The sequence below is a fragment of the Carya illinoinensis genome, chromosome 5 (genome assembly GCF_018687715.1).
Source record: "Carya illinoinensis cultivar Pawnee chromosome 5, C.illinoinensisPawnee_v1, whole genome shotgun sequence".
Taxonomy (NCBI): domain Eukaryota; kingdom Viridiplantae; phylum Streptophyta; class Magnoliopsida; order Fagales; family Juglandaceae; genus Carya; species Carya illinoinensis.
Genome location: NC_056756.1, coordinates 9,213,043 through 9,234,367, shown reverse-complemented (window position 1 = coordinate 9,234,367; position 21,325 = coordinate 9,213,043). Strand labels below are relative to the sequence as shown.

Genomic DNA, 21,325 nt, shown 5'->3' with positions numbered 1-21,325 from the left:
TGACTGATATCCCCTGTAGAAAAGGAGGGTTTTTAGTGGTCCCGGTTCATTACTGGCCGTCCCTAGGACACTTCAGCCGTTTAGCATTGTCGATTGATAGTTCGACAATGCTCTCCGTGTGAAAAGAAGGTATCGGAGCATGATATTAGATTTAGGAAAATGTTAAATATACTTAAGAAAAATTTACAAAAAGTGTACTTTTTTACATGTCAGTTATTTATATACTGAAAATCATAAAATTTGAAATTCAAAAGAAAATTAAGAACATGAGAGTGAAAGGAAAAAAAAAAAAAAAAAAAAATCGCCCCCTAAAGTTTTTGAAAAAAAAAAAAACCGATATTTTTACAGAACAATTTAAAAAATAGAAACTAAAAATCCTCACGGATTTACGGTGATCGGCTGTACCTAAACCAACGGGGTGGGTGGGTTTTAACAGCTCTCTAAACTTGAGCAATTTTGTCACTTGCATGAGTAGTTTTTTAAATTATCGAATGTCATAAAAGATAGTACACAACAAAGCTACACGAATGGAATTAGCCATTACTTATTTCACCATTTGCATACAAAGAGTATCATCTAATGGTAATAAAATAGTAGTAAAGTAGTCTAAGAATAATTATATTTCTAAACAATATGCAGTCGTTAACCATATACCATGAAGGCACAAAAACTGCAGAGGGATCCCCCACAACTATATTTTACTCATCAAGCAGAATTGAACACACCCCTTTCTCCACCTCTCTTCTCGAGTAGACTCAACAAGTTAACCTACCAAATTTGCCCAACGGATTCAAGATCTTTATCAACAAGAAATGCATGCTAAACCACATCCTTTCCAAGAGAGATCCATCAAAGTAAAGGAAGAACATCAAATGATCTCATTTTAATTGACTGGTCTATGTCTGGTCACATAGTATACGAAGGCTGAAACTAAAGGCATTCAACCTCATAGAAACAATAAAGTTGGCCTTAGCAACAAGTTTGTTCACAAAAAATACATCAACTAAATTTGCTGCTTTACAAAACATTAAAAGCAGACTAAACGTTATAAACCGACAAAAGACACCTGTTGAAACAGCAGTAACTGCAAGTCCAGGAAAACATATGCCCATATCAGCTCCAAGAACCCAACACTGGGTCCGAAATAAAATCGAACAATTAAAAAAATCACTAAATAACCTGGAAGGAAAGCTGATGACGAGTTCAACAATACTACTTATTGGACAATCATATATACCCTTGAGCATACAGAAATTGCTGACTAAGCGGCACTTCAACTTGCTTTTGCTGCACGAGTCCCTCCTAATAAAACAATCGCCATAATATCAGGGTCATAAAGAGCCAACAAATAATTTTTTGATAAGTAAGAGCCAACAAATATTAAGTCGCAAAAACCCTAAAGCTGCGTTCAAGCCAATGAACAGATGTATCATTCAGAACATTGAAATCTCATGCATGTTAATGTATCCCTCCCATCTCCTCCTTTTTCTCCCCTTTCCTATGTTGGAGTTGAAGAATAGGCCTTCTTCCTAGGCTTAAACTCAGGTATATTCCTTCATATTTGAATGCCGTGCATATTATAGACACATGGATTTTAGAGTCGAGGTGAGACATGAACTATAAATACTTTTTCTTTTTCTTTCTCAGGTGCATGAATTGTACTGTTTACCACATTGCAAAATAGGAAAGAGAGAACCACACTGCAAAAAAGAAATTCTTTTAAGTATAAAGTACAAGTAGACATCAAATGAGGTCATAATCTTATCAAGTTATTAATTGCTTAAACCAAGCCCAGTCCTCAAGTTTCCAATAATTTAGAATATAAAATCTAAACCAGAGAGAGATCCAGGGAAGTCAGTAGCCAGCCTAGGTAACTCTTTCTATGGTTGCATTCCATGCATATCTTTGTATTTTCTCTTAATTCTTGTCAAAGCAACTGAAGTCTATATTCTTCTATATGATGTTTAAGTATAAAATCGAGGAAGTCAGTAGCCAGCCTAGGTAACTCTTTCTATGGTTGCATTCCATGCATATCTTTGTATTTTCTCTTCATTCTTGTCAAAGCAACTGAAGTCTATATTCTTCTATATGATGTTTAAGTATAAAATCTAAACCAGAGAGAGATCCAGGGAAGTCAGTAGCCAGCCTAGGTAACTCTTTCTATGGTTGCATTCCATGCATATCTTTGTATTTTCTCTTCATTCTTGTCAAAGCAACTGAAGTCTATATTCTTCTATATGATGTTTAAGTATCTTCATTTGCAGGCAGACCCCAGCTCAGCCTCTTAACTCAAGGTCCACTGAACTCCTCTGTCTGAAGGTCTCACTCTCGAGCACAACATCATTAAATAACTACAGAGGTCAGGATATCTTACAAGCACATACACTATAATAATGGTTCTTCCTACCTTAAATCAGGATGTTATAGATATTGTTTTGATATTTATAGCAAATAAAAATAAAACAAATGCATCCAAACCTCATCACCAATATGAGATTTACATGGAGTCGAATGACCTAAAGGAAGAGTATGCAGGGTGTGTTGCATTCAAAATGTTCCTAGTGTATCCCTACTCATGAAAGCCAAGGAAGATGAACTACAAATTTGCAACAGTATAGGCTACTAATCACAAGCCCACATCACAACAGCCACATACAATACAACTTATTTTATAATAGCAAACTCAAATATCTGTTACAACTACATTACTTGACCCAATAACGAGCCGTTCATTTCCAAAGTAATAAGCTCCATTTCTAACATGTTATAAAGGTATTCCACCCAAAATAATTGCTAAATCGCTATCAGTGTTTGCACTGCTAACGAGATAGGCAAACAAGTTCCACATCACAATAAAACGGAACAGGAAAAGCAATGAAGTTTCACCTTTCCTCTTATTTGTGCCAGAAGAATTGACATCGGAGGCTAAATACCCCATACCACAACCAGGAAGCTCCTTCGACACCGAATTCTGATTTGCCAAACACTGAATATTCTCAAATTCACAGCCATTAAGGCCTTGCCCATTCAATAATGCGTCCTCTCCACTTTTGCCATCCACCACTGGATGAAGACAATAGACCTGATCGTCACACTGCATGTTACATGGGTTCATCACATATGGCCCAGGCATGCTAGGATTAGACAAGTTGGGATTGACGGATTTCTGATATGGAAACGATCCAATCTCCCCTTCAATCCTTCCTCGAATATCCACAAGCAAACACTTCAGCCTTGCAATTTCTGCCTCCAATGCAGCTTGACCCTGCAACCTCTTTAACAACTGCTGATTCAAAGCCCTTAATCGCACAACTTCATCCTCCAACGATGCAGCTCGGGCTTTCTTTTTCTCACGGTACTTCCGAACTGCTTCCCGATTGCCTTTCGGGCGTTTCTTGCAATTCTTTTCAGTGGACTCCGCAGTATCATCCGTGGCAATCTTGTCGTCACTTGAGGCCGGTACTATTTTAGTGTGCACATGAAAACAGGTGTGCGTGTGCGAAGAATCAGGGCCGGGTGGGTTGCAAGTGTGAGTGTGAGTACAAGCGTGACTGTCCTTAAGAAGTTCCTCAAAGAAACTATCCATTGAGCAACTTCTTGGAAGCTCCCCCATATTTGGACTTGAAAAAGCTTCCTGGTTCGAGAAATCCAGCTCCCCGTCGTCCATTTCGATATCAAAACCTCCACCAAACAAAATGATAAACTACGTGACAAGGTGACAAATTTATGGCTGTGAAGTTGAACAAGACGAAGTTTGAACCCAGTTCTCCGTCTTGATATAAATTAACAAATAACCAGATGGGAAATTGTGGTTTTCTGAAAATATTCGGATGCCCAAAACAAAACTACTACAACACACCCACTTGGGATTTTGCACATTAAACTTCAGGAACCCTAGATATCATCTGCCTAAACACAAACAATCCAACCATTTCAGCCGCAGGTCAGATTAGATTTCATGCCAACAAAGACTAAAATTTACATGATCATGCCAACAATAACAGATCTCCAACGAGAGGGCAAAGGCTTACCATCACAACCTTAAACCTAATGACCCTTACAGAAGATTCAAATCATAATTTGAATTCAATAAATTGATGCGATTAAGATTCTCAGAATAAAAAAAAGTGACGAGAAGACTCGGAGAAAGGTCGCGGCTTTGAACGAAATTGAAACCTCAGGTAGTCCTCGGCGGGCTCAGTATGAAACCGTAAGTGGGCTCCTAATGACGATATTATCTAGCGAGATCATAGACGAAAGAGGGAGACAGAAACGGAGATATTGAGTGATTGGTACAAAGAGTTCAACGACAGGCGCTTTCGCAGTCTAGAAAATTCAACAATGTGCTTCGCTTCCAAGTTATAGGTATGAAAAAATATAGTTACAATTATAATTATGTATTAATTTATATATTAAGGTGATGTGATTGGTTAAAAAATAAATTTTATTGAAATTAATGTTAATTTAAATTTTAAGTATGAATAAATTAATATTAATATAGAGATTATTTGTATAGAGGAAAACTTATAAGTGTTTAGGCGACTCTCTCGGTCTAACATTCAGAAAACAAAGCAAATCATGCAGTGGGTGAAGGACTATGATAGCGTCAATGTGGGTTCACCTCAACTATAATGTTTAACCAATATCTGATCCTGACCGTCTATTAAATTTCAGGCCAAGTTAATCTGCTGAGTGCAGTGTGGCTAGAGTGTAGCTGGTTACATCGTATGATCATCACTGTGACTATGGGCTGATATAATCCCATGTGAAACCCACAAGCGTCAAACACATTATAGGGAAAATTAATGACTTGTCACTGAGACCAGGTCTTCTTAAAAAAAAAATGATCTTTATCAGACACAAATTATATGCAAAAATAATGGATGTGAGAGCAAATATTCTTGAACCTGTTTCTACCAGATTTTCTTGCCAATTAATGTTAAGAGAGGTATGTAACCAGTTGCATTTATTTTAATCTTATGTTCACATTTTTTAGGCAAGATCTAGTTTGCTATTAAGCATCATAACCTCCATCATATTCCATTTTGCGTATGAGTTACTGAATGTTGTCTCAACTTTGATAAACTAGGGCTTGGTCATGTCAGAGAATCACATTCTATGGCATTTTTACATTTTTTTTACATCAATGAAACCACCTCACCATTTGGGTGCCAACAGTTTTTTTCCTCATCCCTCAAAGTACAAACTACACATCTGGCAAAGTTAAGCAGTTTTGTGTTTGCTAAGAGTGAAGTACTATTTGGAAGGAACAACTATAATTAATCTCTCCTTTTTTTCCCCTTTTATGTTCAAGTAAAGCTGAAGCTACTCAAAACTGGATGACCTGCTCCATCTATCTTTCAAGAATTCTTCTGAAGAAAGACTGTTGCTCTGATCCACACTACTATATGATGTGGTATCATCGCCAACATCAAGCAATGCAAGACTCAAATGTAACTCTGCACTAGAGTTCGGATAGACCTCGTCATCATTGTTTTCCAGGTTTTCTGAATCATCCTTAAGATCACCCTTCTGGAAACTCACCAATTCTTCAACACATTTATCACCTTTTAGGAGCTTCAGTATCTGAAAAAGTAAGTCGGTTAATAATTCAAATAGCTTTCATATAAAATTTGAAGAAACTTGTATTTGGAATATTGCTCGATACATGACTCATAACTAAGAGCATGAAATCTTCAATGTTGCAAAGTTATTATTACCTGACTCATGTTAGGGCGAAGCCTAGCCGCCCGTGTGATACAGAGTTTTGCAGCAAGAACCATTCTCCGCAGCTGAACATCATCATATTTTCCCTCCAAATTTGGATCCAATATGCCTTTAACATCTGCACTCTCTATTATTGGCTTTGCCTGCACGCATTTGTTTAAAGGTTATCATACACAAAATTAATACAAGCTGAAATTCTATTTATTTGTTTTGGGGGGAGGGCTCTTACCCACATGACCAAGCTCTCTTGTCCTTTGGGAGTCTCAGAACCAATTGATTTTCGCCCTGTTAACAATTCAAGAAGAACTACACCAAAGGCATACACATCAATCTTGTCACTTACTTTCCCATACATGAAATATTCAGGAGCAAGATAACCAAATGTTCCTACTACATCGCCTTGAGTCATAAATGATGAATTTGTTGGTCCCCATATTGCAAGCCCAAAATCAGACAACTGTCACACCGCAACAACAATTAGTCATATCACGTCTTGACAATTTCTAACTTTTAAATATCATCTAATTTAGTCTGGTGAGTACCTGTGGTTCCATCTCGTCAGAGAGTAGAATGTTTGAAGACTTGACATCTCTGTGAATAACAGGCCGAGAGCATTCGTTATGTAGGTAATTTAGAGCTTCAGCAATTCCAACAGATATCTTACATCTCGCTTCCCATGACAACACAGATTTATCTTTGTGTTTACCTACATCAAATATTTAACATATCAGTTTGGTGTCTGATAAGTTATAGCGAGTGAAAACTAAAAGAAATTGCACAAAACTGATTTAAGCTTCACCATGAAGGTTTTCCTCTAAGCTTCCTTTAGACAGGTAGTCATGAACCGAGATTGGAGCATTATCTTCGATGCAGACCCCAAGCAAGGGCATGATGTTTTTGTGCTTCAGTGAGGAGATGATATCAACTTCAAGGGCAAAATCCTTCCATGCTTCTTTCGTTGACTTCGGAATCTTTACTGCCACTGGCTTTCCATCTGGAAGAATTCCCTTATATGCACGATTACAACCTCCTTTCCCAATCATATTTTCTGTCACAATAGCGGATACTTAGGACCAGGCCGGCTCAATGGTAAGGCCATTTAGGCCATTGCCTAGAGCTCCCACCTTATGTAAGCCAAAATTAAAAATGAGGTATTTTTTAATTTTTTTAAAAATAAAAACTATTTCATTAAATAAAATTTTGAATAACTTCTATATTTTTCAATGTGTACAAGGCCTCATAATACTAAATTTAATATTTAATACAATGAATTATTTTTATTTTAAATAATTTTTTAAGATCTTGCTAAATTGAGGTACAAAATTTACATTGAGGCCTCATTTTAAGTTGTAGTATTCAATATAAATTCAAAAAAACTTTATTTAAAGATTTTAAATAAAATCTCATTTATTGAAAATTTTGAAAATATTCCATACAATAATTTATATTTTATTATATTATAATTACAGATGACTAATTTAAATTTTACCTTAAAGCCTCAATTTGTATTGAGCGGCCTGTAATTAGGACAAGCACAAGTCTGAATAGGGAAGAGATTTCATGAGTAAGCCAGGATGAAAAGGTACTCACCTGAGGAGAACTGAGAAGTTGCAGTCTTCAGAACCTCATGACTGAACCATTTGCAGCCTGATAAGTCTGATTTGAGGAGAAGCTCCAAGCCTTTTGGCAGCTCACGCAATGCAGAGGCACCATTCTTTTTGGCGCTCTCATGCAAAATGTCTCCGATATCTCTTTCCAACGCAGTTTCTTTTATAGTTGAACAATGATGACTAAGCTCTGGGGAACGATCTGGTAAGCTCATTACCCATTGCACCACAGACATATTCCTTGCATGTGGAGTTTGTGGAATTGATGAACTAGTTCTACGGAGTAACGGCCAACCAAGTCTCTGCTCTGAAGGGTCTCCTGTATATATCAAAGTAAGTTTGTTGTGTTCGCATGCAAGGTTGAAAACTTCATCCTTCAAGTTTTCCCCATTATGTCTTAAACCGTCTCTGGAGTTTTGAACCACTTCACAAACAGATTTCTCAGACTCTGCCTCGGAGTCACCAAATTCAGATGGGCATTCTTTGGAAGTGGGAACTTCTATATGAGTGAAACTTGGTTTTGGATCTCCTTTAAAGCCTGACATAGTGAAAGCAAATTTACTATATGATTTATACAAAATGTCCTACAAGCACTTAAACCAGGACACCAAATACCAAACCTGGTAGTTGATTATTGGTGAACCTTCTGAAGACAATTCTTCCGTTGTGGATAGCCAAAACATCGGTTGTTGAAGGGAGTCTCCTGGTGCAATATTTGGCTATGGAAGCCCAACCCCTGAAAACGATATCTGTTTAGAGAAATCAGAAAAGAATCGCATATGCTAAAACCAATGCAAACTGCAAAAGTACTGGCTCTCCCCCTACCCGAGAGAGCTTTGCTTGCTTATCCCTACAACGACTGCCACTGCAGATTGGTTCTTTGCTTCTCTCGCCAGAACCCTTCGGACTGAACTTCCTGTGAAGATATGACCGGTGAGATCAACCTGAAACCAAGTATGACAAATGATGAGCAACCAAGGACATTCCAATGAATGAGATAGTAAAGGGAAACTTGAAGCATGACTAACCTTCTTTACAGTACATAAGCCTTCATAAACTTCTAAATAACAATCCAACAAGTTCTTGTTTTCCGAAGCCTGATCTGTAGTGATGAATCGTGTTACCCCAAAGAAACAAGAACATCAATCGGCAAAGCGTGTGAAAATTAAGATCAGTCTTCTATAAAGGTGCATAATTTTTCTATAAGGACATTACCAGGATTTCGACAAACATGAACTGCAACCACGCAATCTCCAGGCTTGGCTACTTTCACAATAGCCCAGCTGAGCAGCTCTCTGCTATGGCTGTCCATTCGAATGCCAACCAAGACTTTTTTCTTCTCAACAGCTTTTACTTCCTCCTCAACTGTCATTTTGATCCTTTTCTCCTAACTGATCGATCTCTTTCACACCCCAAAAGATGTATTAAATTCTGTTCCTTGTTGAACTCGTCTAGTTTCTAACCTTGCCACCTACTGAATGGATCATTTCAACTGCTGCATTGAAAAGAAAAATCAACTACTGCATCGAAAGGCTGCCATTTTCACTTAAGCTTGACTAGCATATCCATGAATAGCAACCCTTAGCAGATTACCAATAAATAAACAACATCCCTATCAATAAAAAATCTCCAACGAATCTTATATTCCGTTCCACGAGATAAAGTCCTGAAACTACGGGAATAACCCACAAGATCTTGCGTCAAAGATTAAAACTTTACCCAAAGAGAAAATGTTCTCAGCAAAAGATAAACAAGACCCGACAATGAAATTGTACCTAAAAGTTGCACACGTCTTGCTGACCATATATCGTTCGAGCCAAAATTTTTTTAAATATGCAAATACCACCTAAACAGCATCACCCTAGCTACCTAATGCAGCACAATTTCAAAGAGATATCTTAAAGCAATTGGGATTTATTTAAAAAATAATAATAATAATTCAAGAAAATAAAAAACGATGAGGTATGGAATGAAGGAGATCGAAGAAAGTAACGGCAAGTTAGTGAATTGAATTGCCATGAAGAGTGGGCAAGAAGTTTTCGAGTGAAGAGAGAGAATAAAAAACCGGCAGTTTTCGCGGGAAACCCAGGATATCCGGTCATATTCCATGCACCGATAAAAGGGGATTAGAACTCCGGACCGGCTGTTGCGGGTCGACAGACCCGAGGCCGTGCCACATGCCGTAACGTTACCACTAAGTAAAGGACAAGGTTTCAGACCAGAAGAGAGAGAGAGAGATTATCTATTTTTAATTAAAATATTAAGTAAATAAATAAAAGAAGCTTATAATACACGTTGCTTGACGGATTGTAATACACGTTGCTTGACTTAAGGCATCATTTGGCTCGGCTAAGTATTTTATTTCATCTCATCTCATTATTATAATTTTTTTTAAATTTTTATATAAAATATAATAAATAATTTAATTTTTTTAAATTTCAATTTAATTTTTTTAAATCTTAAAATAATAATAATCTTTTATTCAACTTTTATTTTTTTTATTTAAAACCATCTAATCTCATATTCGAATCCAAACCAAAACAATCAATTATAAACCTAATAGACAAGCAAAAGTGCCCCTTGATTTGGATCATTACATTGTTAGGTGAGTATCATGCTTTACACTAATAATCAAAGCCATGATTAATCTTAACATATATAGTCATATTAAATTTGTGCTAGAGTCACCGAAAACATCTCCCGAAAATGCATCCCAAAGCATGCATTTCATTTTTTATACATTTTTTTAATCATCATAAACATTTAAAAAAATATTTAAAATTTTTTCCTTCATCACTAAATTAAAAAAAAATAAAATTCGACACACTTTCGGGATACTAGAAATAGTATCTCTCTTAAATTTTATATTTGAGAGATTAATATTGTTCTTTATTCTATATTTATCATTTTTAATTAAGTAATTTAAATAATTTTATACGTTTACAATTTAAATAAGTTACCGCTTAAAATTTATTCAACTTTTAACTTTCATTTCAACTCATTATCTAAATTGCACCTAAATTTGACAAATTAAAAGCAAATGTTTTAAAGCTACACTCTATTTTGTGGTGATATAGGAATATTACATATTTATATATATATATATATATATATATATATATATATATATAAAATTAAAATAATAACAGAGACGTGTCGAACAAGTCGCTGAGGACCATATAATTATATATATAGAAGTGATCAATAGGTTGACCCGAATCATTTGACCTACTTTTAATACTTAGAAAAATTACAGAGAGCTAAACGTACAAGTTTGGGTTCATTTATCCAAGTTTGATCTGCAATGTTGACTGCATTGATTGGTCTTCGACTCCAAGTCGTGTAAAAAACTTCCCGTGTAAAAGACGTCCACCCTCAATTGGATTTGGGACATGCAATCCCTATTTTTTTTTCCAGAAAATTAAGAATATAATTTTGAGGAATAGAAACTTCCTCTGCCATTTACATTTTGTTAGTTCACATGTCTCTCTCATCACACGTGTATCCACGTCAACGAAGAAACGACGTGCATGTGACATGCACTACTTGTACAGAACCCTAATTAATTATACTCAATATTTTCTATATAAATTACATGATCTAGATCATTAGAGAAATTTGAATCTCCAATATTGCCAAAATCATGAGAAGTGGTATGGTACGTATAAATTGGATAGGATTATAAAAGAGCAAAGCACAACTAAAAGTAAGAGACGATGATCAGTAATATTAATGGACATATATAGAATATAATGTGATCATGATCAGATAAAGATTCCCCGGCCCAACTTGGACATTAATTTAAGAATTCAAGCGCTTAGTGGAGTGGTACTTTAGCGCCATATAATATATATATATATATATATATATATATATATATATATATATATATATATATATATATATATATATATATGTCGTTTATGGGTTGTTATTATTATTATTTTCAATTTATTTAAGTTTATGAGAATTAACCATGAAATTAAATTAAAGCATGGCAGACAGTTTGGTCCCTATACTGATATAATACTATATATCACCTTAATATTAAAAATTCCTATTTTACAGATATTTTAACAATCACGTTTGTTTACCCTTACATTTTTTTTTTTTTGAAATTTCTCAAGTTCCTAGCTAGCTACTTAATTGTCTACCATATTCCCATGGCCATAACATTGTTATAAGAAACGTTATAATTTATAGGCAGTTTCATCCTTCCACAGTATCATATATAGTAGTACTATCACTTCAGCATACACACACACATGTGTGTGTGTGTGTTTTCTTTTACATATGCTTTAAAATAATGGGTAACTTTTTCTCTACCTCATGCACGTACGTAAGTTAACGTTCCTGTATATTTTGTCCACCATATTCATTTATTAACAGATAATGGTTGTTGGCCATATCCATCACTTGCCGTCCCATGTGCCATATCGATCAATCTCTCCTGTCAAATTATATAGGTATCGACCATACCCTGTATTGACAGTTATGTCAGGTAACGATCAATCCGAATCTATTGCCTTCGGAAAAAAGGAAAGGAAAAAAAATTAATTAATGTGAGCGACTTGAATGAATCTGACCACTGCTATATAGAATTGAAGGATGCATGGACAACCTGATGTTGATCAGGATTGACCCATTTTATGGACATGAGACATATATATATAGATAAGTAGTACCTGCAGGAACAGTACTCATGCCTGCCTCTGGGGCAACAGTCAAGGAACAATTTTGGGAAGTTAATGTAATCTCCTTAATGTCGTACGTGCAAATTAAATTTGAAGACAAAATGCGCGCAAGGGCATGCAGAAAAGAAATAGTACCAATAACTAATGTATATTGAGCAAGCTGTGCCATCATGCATGCTTAATATTTTTGACTGTACTGTTCTCTGTTGCCTATTTTTCTTCACAACTATATTATAAACTCGAAAACTAATGAAGACGCGATCAATCTAAGATCGAGCTAATCAGCTGCATTAATGTGCATGCAGTAGCAGCATGCATTCACGTATGACCTAATTATTTTTGAAGCAGCTAGCTAGCGAATATATGTGTTAAGTAGCTAGGTTAAAGTATGCCCGACGTACCTCTTTTGTTTTAATAATTAATAATAATAATGCATTACTTAAGGTAATCAACCGAATAATAATGCAAGAACCATTTGCATACCCATCAACTTTAGTAGTTATGTACATATATATATATACGATGATCTGAATAAGCTAGCGCCTAGAAGATATTTGCCGCGCGCAGTCCCACTTAAAAATCTGCATGTACGTTGGTTATAATTTGGCTCTACATGGAGTGGAATTTCATCACTTCACATGACTAGAATATGATTTGGCACATCTCCGAGGCTGGCGGCCTATAACATATATGTACACGATAGAACGGGCCAAAGTGCAAGGAAAATATATCAGTTTCTTAGTTTATATGGACATTCTAACCAACATTCGCATTATAATCCTTAAATATATTGGGAAGAATCTGCTTCTGTGATTCGGTAGGTTAAGCGATATACATATATATGTATATGTATATATGAGAACTGCTACAGGTACCCGCCGCTGGGTACCTGTTGCGGAATCGCTGACGTGGCTTAATAACACGTCAGCCGATATATTATTAAAAAAAAAAACAACAAAAATCGATTACACCGTGGGAACAGCGCTGTTACATACAAACAAATCAAATGGAAAGTTGAGTTTTCGATCAAACGGAAACTATAACAAAAGAAGGAAGAAAAAATAGAGGAAGGAAGAAAAAACTATAACAGATTTTGGTGAACCTGTTCATCTTCTCCAAATCATTTTCGCACTGTAAATATTCGAGAAAAAAAAATTCTACCCAGATTTTTTAGCGCACAGATTTTCACATCATGGGTATTCAATCTTTACCCTGGCATATTAACTGATCTCCTCCGCGAGCTACATCTCTTGCTTGAGTTGAGTTTTCATTCTCGATCAAACGGAAAGTCTTTATAATAGATCTGAACATCAACTAAAACAAAAACATTACTGCAATCTGCTGCTGAAATCTCCCATCTCTTATTTTCAAATTTATTCTCATCTCTTTACTCCCCTCTCTCTCTCTCTCTCTCTCTCTCTCTCTCTCTCTCTCTCCAACCTGGGAAAATCTCGTGGGTTTGCATTTTGAGCACACTTTTCTGGATTTTGCTCCAAATCTGCCGCTCCGATGTACTGATAGGATTTCAAGTTTCTCAAATTCACTGCTTTATTTCCTATCTTACAACAACTTCACTCCGTATATTCTCTCCGGCTCATCAACACAAGTTTTTGTCACATTGCGTTGCAGCTATGGTTTAACCAAGAATAAGAAGATGAGAGGTATCTGCACTGGGCATTTCATCTTCGCGGTTCTCTTTGAAAAGCTTGCACCCAGGAGCTGCCCAATCATCTTGGCCATTCGAGAATAGCAAGGGAAAGGGAGAAGGTGAAATGAACAAGGGGGAAAGTAAAGTAATAGTAAGGGAAAGGGAGGGAAGGAGAAACGAAGAAGGGGGAAAAGGAATAGCAAGGGAAATGAGTTTTAGAACCAAATCGAGACGCACCGTTTCATTAATTAGTACACGTGGATGCGTGTACGCGGGGTGTCCCAACGGCGTGTGCAAATAGCGTTTTTCAGCCAGAAATGGTGTCGGCAGTGTCTATATCATAGATTTTTGTGAAAGAAAAAGCGCACCCGCCTGTTAGAAGCATCAGGAAAATGCATTGATAATATGCCTAGCGCATCTAGCTCAAGTTAACTAAATTATTTCAACGCGAACATTGTGATCATAAGAAAAGGTGGAATGAAACACTTCAACAATCTACGTTTCAAAATTAACATGGGTTTCCTTGACAACAAAATATATCAATCTCGATAGGACGTCATTGATGACAAGTACTACTGGCTTAATTTAGCAGGGCATGCAGTGAAAAAGCATGCAGACGGGCCATTAAAAAAGAAGTGGCAGTTTAGATCAGTGGACATGACTGAAACCTTTTATATAAGTTCACGGTACGTACGTACGTACATTCTAAAACTTTTCGTAGTTTAGGATGCAAATTAGATGATCTTTTGCAATTAAAAATGAAGTGGTTATACGTAGTTTGGGAGTAGTACTGCAGTAGTGTATAATTTCCCTCGATAAGATTAATCGAAACTGAAACACGTAGGTACAGTCAACTTATACATATTTAAACTGGCGCAGATCGAAGTTGAATGAATACTGTTCAACTGAGTGGTTTTCGCGCTCGATATCATCGTGTCATGTGGAACCATCTGATTTAGGTTTCCTTTTTCGATTTTTAAGTAGCTCGAACTATATCATATGCATCTACTATTTATAAATGTAATTAAATAGAGGTGACACATAGCCCAATGAGATGAAGAAGGGTGAAGTTGACGCTAGCTGTTTATTACAATCTTAAGCAAGAGACATGAAAGATAGGCACCAATATTTAAGGTTGTCCAGCCATTAATACGAAGCAAAGAGATGCTCAAATTACAAAATGAAAGCCTAGCTTGGATCATTCCTATACCTCACCAAGGCAGCATGCATGAGAGATAAAATCATGTCAAGGTACGTTTTAAGATCATCAGCGGCAAGTGTATTAATATATATATTTATATATTATATAAGGTTGTATTTATATACAACCTTCTATATGTCTAAATAAATATCATGCAGGTCTTAGCCCATGGCATACTTTTGCGTCCAGCTCCGAGCGGTGGACTCATACTTGAATTTATCAGTCTTGCACATGTGAGCAATCTCAGGAACGAGAGGATCATCCGGGTTTGGGTCAGTTAGCAAGGAGCATATGGAGAGTAAAACCTGCAAGAATCACTCCAGTATATATCATTTTTATTTTAAATGTCAATGGCTCAAGCAATTATAAATTAGAAAGAGCAGAGAGAATGGGGGATATAAAATTGAACATTAATAGGACATCATAATAGGAACAAATTGATCATGACATTCTCAAAAAAAAGGTGACCATGTTGTGAATGTAGGCCCTTGTGTTGGATTTGGATGGATTGATCAGATCCTCTTAAGTTTTCACCCGAATTCTAGATCAGTCTAGAGTGCTGAGAGAAAAACAAACATAAAAAGTAGACTCTACAACATTAAGAATATATTGAACACCACTCTCAAGTTATAAATATTGTAGGGCCCATAGATAGAGTCTCCTTATATCACCTTAGATATGGTGAGTGCAGGGCTCCATTGTTCCTTGAGTATGTCCAAGCATATATTCCCATTACTGTTTATGTTTGGATGGAACACCTTGGTCCTGAAGGCAACCTGCAAGCAATTAATTTACACAGGAGAATGTCACCATTTTTCTCCTTCAAAGTCTGTTTAAGATTGAGAAATAGTACTCTAGCCACCAAAGATTACGCAAAAAGTAAATTCACAAACTCAAGGTAACGTAATGTAATTTGTCAGATTATAAAATTACGAATTTTATTATAAAATAAATCTAATAAATCAATTTATAAAATTATTTTTATATAATTCTTTTTTAGACGTAGCAGTAATCTTTTAAGATTTATAGAATTGTGGCCAATGGTAGAGAGCAGTAGCTTTTTGAAGGAACGCACCAACCTTCAAACATATATAACAACTAGATGCCAAAAGGATAGTACTAACGAATTAATTTGTTCTATACCTTTGGGGGTTTGAAAGGATAATCAGGTGGGAACTGGATTGTCACAACGAAAACACCTCCAGCATAGGGACTGTCATTTGGACCCATGATGGTTGCTTGCCAATGGAACATATCCGCAGCCACAGGACCTGAAAATCCACCATGCATCAGCAATATTCATGTAATCTTCTGTTCATGAGTAAAACTAAGTACGTAGTAGCTATTAAAAGCCTAATTTAATTTTCTTTATTCCCTCTAACCTGCACTGCATGAAGTTGGTGGATCTCTCTGCAAGTCCTTGAGCTCCTTCAATATTCTCCGTGCTGCCATTAAAGCAAATTCAGAGTTGTAATATCTCAAACTGAGTATCGAGGAATTGAATATATGAGATGGGTCTGCAAAAGAAGGAAAACAATCTATGAGCTCACTGCTGAAGGGAAGGTGCGTGGTGGTGTATTTAATGGGGGAGGTATTGGGAGGGAGCTGCAGATGAAGGAAGATGTCCACAACTCCTTTTGGACTGATGAAAGTGCGCATAGTATAGATTCCATCCAAAAAGTTGCAAGCAAAGAATCAGAGAGTTTTTGAAAACTGGGACTGATCTGAAAGAAATTCTGAATGGTGGCTTTTCATGTTATCGCGTTTTAAGTGGTGCCAGGAAGTTTCAATGAACGTCTCGTGAGCACCACGAATACGGCCCATAGAAATAAAGATATATAGCGGAGAATAAACAAAAGGGAGGCTGATCCCTGGGACTCGCATCCCAATCATAATTTTTTTAGGATTACTACCATTAGAATAAAGTTAGGGATCCAGTTTTTAAGAAAATATTATTTAATAATATTATAAATTTTTTTATTTTTTAAAAATATTTAAAAGTATTAAAAAATATGTGAGAAGGCAAAAAAAAAAAAAAAAAAAAAAAAAAAAAGGCCTGAGCCCCAACGGTGGGTGTAGACCCACCCCTACTTTTAATACACCCAATGGATACAATTAAAGAAAGGAAAATGATAGAGTACCGTTTACATTTTTTTAATTTTTTAATTATTTATTTTTTTACTTCGTGCTTAAAAAAGTATTTTTTATGATATTATGAATTTTTTTAAAAAAATATTAAAAAATACATGTAAAAAACTCAACCAAAAAAAAAAAAAAAACCCCACTTATACCTAATGGTAGGGTACAGCTGGGAGCGATGGACATAGCAGAGTCTTAAAAGAAAACTCATTCACTATTATTTTATTTTTTTTCCTTTTCTTTTTTAAATTTGGATTAAAAATATCAAAACATAACCTTATTGAATAATCTATAAAAGTATAAATTTAATCAACCAACGTAACCGCATAATTATTAAAAATAAATTCAATTTTATAAAATTTAAAAAGATTTAATTTAATTTTAATTAAATTATTTGGTTTCATTAGTTGATTGAATTTATTTATTTTTAGATTATGCAAAAAGATCGAAATTTTTAATCCAGATTCAAATAGCAAATGAAAAAAAATAACTGAATAATAAAATAGTGTAAAATATCATTACTCAGAGAAGATATTCGTATTTAGCTCAAATAGTTCGCTGATCAAAACCAATTGTTCTACAAACCAATCGAAAGGAAAAAGGATGCAAGATTCTGCACATAAAAATGTTGATAGCCCCATCATATTCTTCGTTTTCTTCGCTCGACTTTACATTTTAAATTCTGCATCGTTCCTTTCCAAGGTAACTTTCGACAAGCAAGTTGCGCCTTGTCGAAAGGTGAAAGGAGAAGAAAATGGCCGGTGCTTGCTACCTAGTTTGTAGTCTTTAATGGTAAATTTGGATCCAGAACCCAGGAGGCTAGGACGAATCTATGTATTCAAAGCCATGACTGGCCTTATTTATTTCAGTCTCATAAACCCAAGTGAGCTCCAACAAAAGGATAAATTCCCCAACCCCCAAGGCACACCCCATCAGAAGAACATATAATACATGAACGCTGGAATGAGCCTCTGATGAAAACGAGCGAGCTAGATCAGCCCTTGAATGATGGTTTCTATATAACAGCCCGCTAGAAATTTAACGGTAAAATTTCTATTAGCTTTAGGAATCTCGTAAAGACCCGATAAGTTTTTACTAATCTATTAATCGTATAGTTGATGTTATTACTCACTATGGTATCAGAAGTAGGTTTCGATTATTGGAAATAGTTAGAAAGTTTTAATATGATACATAGAAAGATTTTAGCCACCTTACTCTTCCAAGTATACTCTCTATTTTTGAAAAATAACCTAAGATGATTTTGTGGATATTATTGGATAAAAATAAAAATAAAAAGAAATATCTTGAGGTAATTTTCGTGAATATTATTGGATAAAAATATTTTGAGTTGATTTTTATAGATATTATTAGATAAAAATATCTTAAGTTGATTTTTGTAGATATTATTGGATAGAATATTATGAGATAATCTTTTATAGATATTTTGAGTAGGAGAAAACTACACTCAACTCTCAACTCCAGCCTTATCATCTTCCTTATCTCGTCCATAAGTAACTCCAGCCATCACCTACAAACTTATCTTCATTTACACGTTCCTTTAAAAGAATATCAAATACTTTTTCTCGGACAGCTTTTAGGAGTTCTTTTGCACGTTCATTTCGAAGCTTTTGTAAGTGTTTTATCATAAAGTCTCCTTCATATAAGTTGTTCCTTTTTGAGTTTAGTTTACATGGATATCTTATTTGCCTCATTTGAAGATCATTTGGTCAGTCAAATATTATATAAACTATAGAAAGGTCATTCTGGGAGATAAACTGGAGAATATCTTATAGTTTGGAGTTTTTGACTAAGCTAATGGATAGATATTGGTCCGAAATTTTTATAGAGTATTGTTAACATGTATATATGACTATTGGTTGAGATTTTTGCATGATTAAAGGTTTTGATGAAAGATTTTCTTAAATTTAGAAACTTAGAAACTGGAAGAAGAAAAACAGTTTCTGTTTTGAGAAAGTTTAAATCTTTGGTGGTCTAAACCTATTCTAATGACTTTGATAATTTTATTGGAGGATCCTAAGCATCTTATATACATGTTATATTATTATTTTAAAGATATTTGATGTTAGTTTCAAAGATATGAAATTTTATGCAAAGAGATATTCAGATAAGCCAAAGTGTGGATATTCTTGGCTAAATTTATGTTTTGGTTAATTTCTAACCATGTGATCTTGAATTAGAAGCTTATATATGTTTTAGGACATCTTTTTAAACCATGTAATGGTTTGGTTTGAAGATCATATATTTATAAGTCATAAATCAAGAGATTTATCAAAACTAGTTGAGGAAAAAATTTCTGTTTTTGGACTAAGTGTAAAACCAAAAACTTCAAATGTTATTTTGTGATTTTGGTGACTTTAGTTTGATGATTTAAAGCACGGTTGATGTTAGGATGATATTATGAATATGTTAGAAGTAAGATTTGATTTTTGAAATTCTTGGAGATGTTTTGATTTAAGGTCAAAACTTGTGATTCAAGTGCTTGGATTTTTTTACAAAAAAGTTTGGTGTTGATTATTAGCTTTTTCTAAATGGATGTTTTAAGTATGGTTTTGAACTTAGGATTGGAAGATGTTTGTTGCAAAATTTTGGTTTAAGCATGAGTTTTGAAGTTGGAAGGAATTGTAACAAAAATTAAGGGAAATGACCTATGGATGTTTCGGCCATAGTGTGTTTTCCATAGTTGTGTTTTGTTTTAAATTTTTCTGAGTTGATATTTAAGTTTAGGACAAAATTTACATGAGGAATGTAAATTTTGGAAACTTTTGGAGTTAGTATGCAAAATCCTTAAGTTATGGGTAAAACGGTCATTTTCCCACATGTAGAGAGTAAAATAAAAATTTTACTCTTTAAGTTAGTATTTTCTATATTTCAAATTATTAGTGATTTAATTCTAACTTTTAGAATCACTAATTACAGTTCATCGTGATCGCACTTTAAGTTTTATAAAAAACGCGGAGATCGAGGTAAGTTAGCTTTTAACTTACTAGCAGTCTACTATGTATGTGTGCTAAGTAAAGGAACTACAGTGTATATATGTATGTTATCATATATGTCATGCCATGCCAAGTTATCATGTAATTGTCTATTATACAGAATTTATTCTGTCATCAATTTTTATCTGTTACATAATATATTCTGTCATGTATTACTGTACATTACAAGTATGTCATGTTAAATATGTTGTCTATTATATGTTATGCCATGTTACGAAATGTTTCTATCTCAAGTTGGTCATGTATTTCAAGTTATGTTCAAATTACGTTATGTTACGTCAGGGCTCCAGTCCTTTCGTATTCCAGTCACGTTTCATCTTGAGTACATTCAGTTTGTGTAGAATACATGGGGCTACAACAATTGTGGAGTATGTATTTAACTGCATTGTGATGTATAGAATACATGGGGCCACAACAACTGTGGAGTATGTATTTACATGTAGAATACATGGGGCTACAACAACTATGTGGTATGTATTTTTTATGTTAAGTCAAGTTTGCGTAGAATACATGGGGCCACAACAACTGTGGAGTATGTATTTTTCATGTTAATTCAAGTTTCAGAGTAAGTTCATACTAAGTCAAGTTTCAGATCAAGTTCATGTCAAGTCAAGTTCAGTTCATGTTTTAATTTAAGTTATGTCAATTATGCTATGTTGTACGCTAAGTTATGCTTTAATTATTTATGAATTTGATTATGCATTTATGTTTTTACTATCATCCATGCATCATTAGCATGTGTGGAAGTTTTTTGTTAACTTGCTGAGATTTGTAATCAAATCTCACTGTGGTAGTCCCAACTACCATTCCCCCCGAATGGTAGATCTTGTTACAGGACCTGAAGGAGGATTAGGAGCTGACCAACTAGACACAGTTGACTGAACGACGGTGCGTCGTTAATGTTAATATAGTAGTTAAATTACTACTTGTACGATGGAGTTACATCTCCAGTACTTTTGGATCATAACTATTTTGGACTAATGTTGTGATCTTAATTGTTCAATAGGTTTTTATGTATGAAGTACGTTTTAAGCATTTGAGATATTTTCAATTTGGTGCATAGTATTGCTAAAGAAAAAAAAAATTATCCGCTGCGAATATTGCATATTGTTAGATGCATGTTAGGAACATTGCATCTTATATGTCATGAACGGGGGCAGGTAACCTTGTGTTGCATGTCTCGACGCTTCAAATGTCCGTTCGATGCCAAACAGAATTTGGAGGCGTCACATTCTAGCATATAGTTTTATATATATATATATATATGGAAGTATATAGTTCAATGCAAATCAATA

The 21,325-nt window shown here is 34.9% G+C and overlaps 3 protein-coding genes across 8 annotated transcripts; all 3 read right to left on the bottom strand.

The window, feature by feature from the left end:
- Positions 1–855: 855 nt before the first annotated feature.
- Positions 856–4,352, bottom strand: LOC122309818 (basic leucine zipper 23). 4 transcript variants are annotated; one of them, XR_006242534.1, is made up of 3 exons: positions 2,887–4,351; positions 1,180–1,302; positions 856–1,084 (listed from the first exon to the last, which is right to left on the bottom strand). XR_006242534.1 is itself a non-coding variant. In XM_043123492.1 (3 exons), exons 1-2 carry the CDS (start codon positions 3,665–3,667, stop codon positions 1,274–1,276), a joined length of 810 nt encoding a protein of 269 aa, XP_042979426.1. In that variant the 5' UTR covers positions 3,668–4,352; the 3' UTR covers positions 856–1,133; positions 1,238–1,273. The 4 variants fall into 4 exon arrangements, 3 of the variants coding, with proteins under 3 accessions (XP_042979426.1, XP_042979425.1, XP_042979424.1); XM_043123492.1 differs by having other exon boundaries at positions 856–1,133; positions 1,238–1,302; positions 2,887–4,352; XM_043123491.1 differs by having other exon boundaries at positions 1,238–1,302; positions 2,887–4,352.
- A 747-nt stretch (positions 4,353–5,099) lies between these two features.
- Positions 5,100–9,285, bottom strand: LOC122309139 (probable receptor-like serine/threonine-protein kinase At5g57670). 2 transcript variants are annotated; one of them, XM_043122509.1, is made up of 11 exons: positions 9,110–9,285; positions 8,550–8,829; positions 8,363–8,436; positions 8,160–8,278; positions 7,955–8,070; positions 7,318–7,872; positions 6,527–6,775; positions 6,270–6,433; positions 5,957–6,184; positions 5,721–5,870; positions 5,100–5,586 (listed from the first exon to the last, which is right to left on the bottom strand). In XM_043122509.1, exons 2-11 carry the CDS (start codon positions 8,704–8,706, stop codon positions 5,326–5,328), a joined length of 2,073 nt encoding a protein of 690 aa, XP_042978443.1. In that variant the 5' UTR covers positions 8,707–8,829; positions 9,110–9,285; the 3' UTR covers positions 5,100–5,325. The 2 variants fall into 2 exon arrangements, with proteins under 2 accessions (XP_042978443.1, XP_042978442.1); XM_043122508.1 differs by lacking the exon at positions 9,110–9,285 and having other exon boundaries at positions 8,550–9,033.
- Positions 9,286–14,726: 5,441 nt separating this feature from the next.
- On the bottom strand, positions 14,727–16,669 carry LOC122311092 (ubiquitin-conjugating enzyme E2 10-like). 2 transcript variants are annotated; one of them, XM_043125467.1, is made up of 5 exons: positions 16,428–16,669; positions 16,260–16,322; positions 16,021–16,148; positions 15,549–15,653; positions 14,727–15,182 (listed from the first exon to the last, which is right to left on the bottom strand). In XM_043125467.1, the coding sequence occupies exons 1-5, from the start codon at positions 16,534–16,536 to the stop codon at positions 15,039–15,041; spliced, it is 549 nt and encodes a 182-aa protein (XP_042981401.1). In that variant the 5' UTR covers positions 16,537–16,669; the 3' UTR covers positions 14,727–15,038. The 2 variants fall into 2 exon arrangements, with proteins under 2 accessions (XP_042981401.1, XP_042981402.1); XM_043125468.1 differs by lacking the exon at positions 16,428–16,669 and having other exon boundaries at positions 16,260–16,421.
- Positions 16,670–21,325: the final 4,656 nt, after the last annotated feature.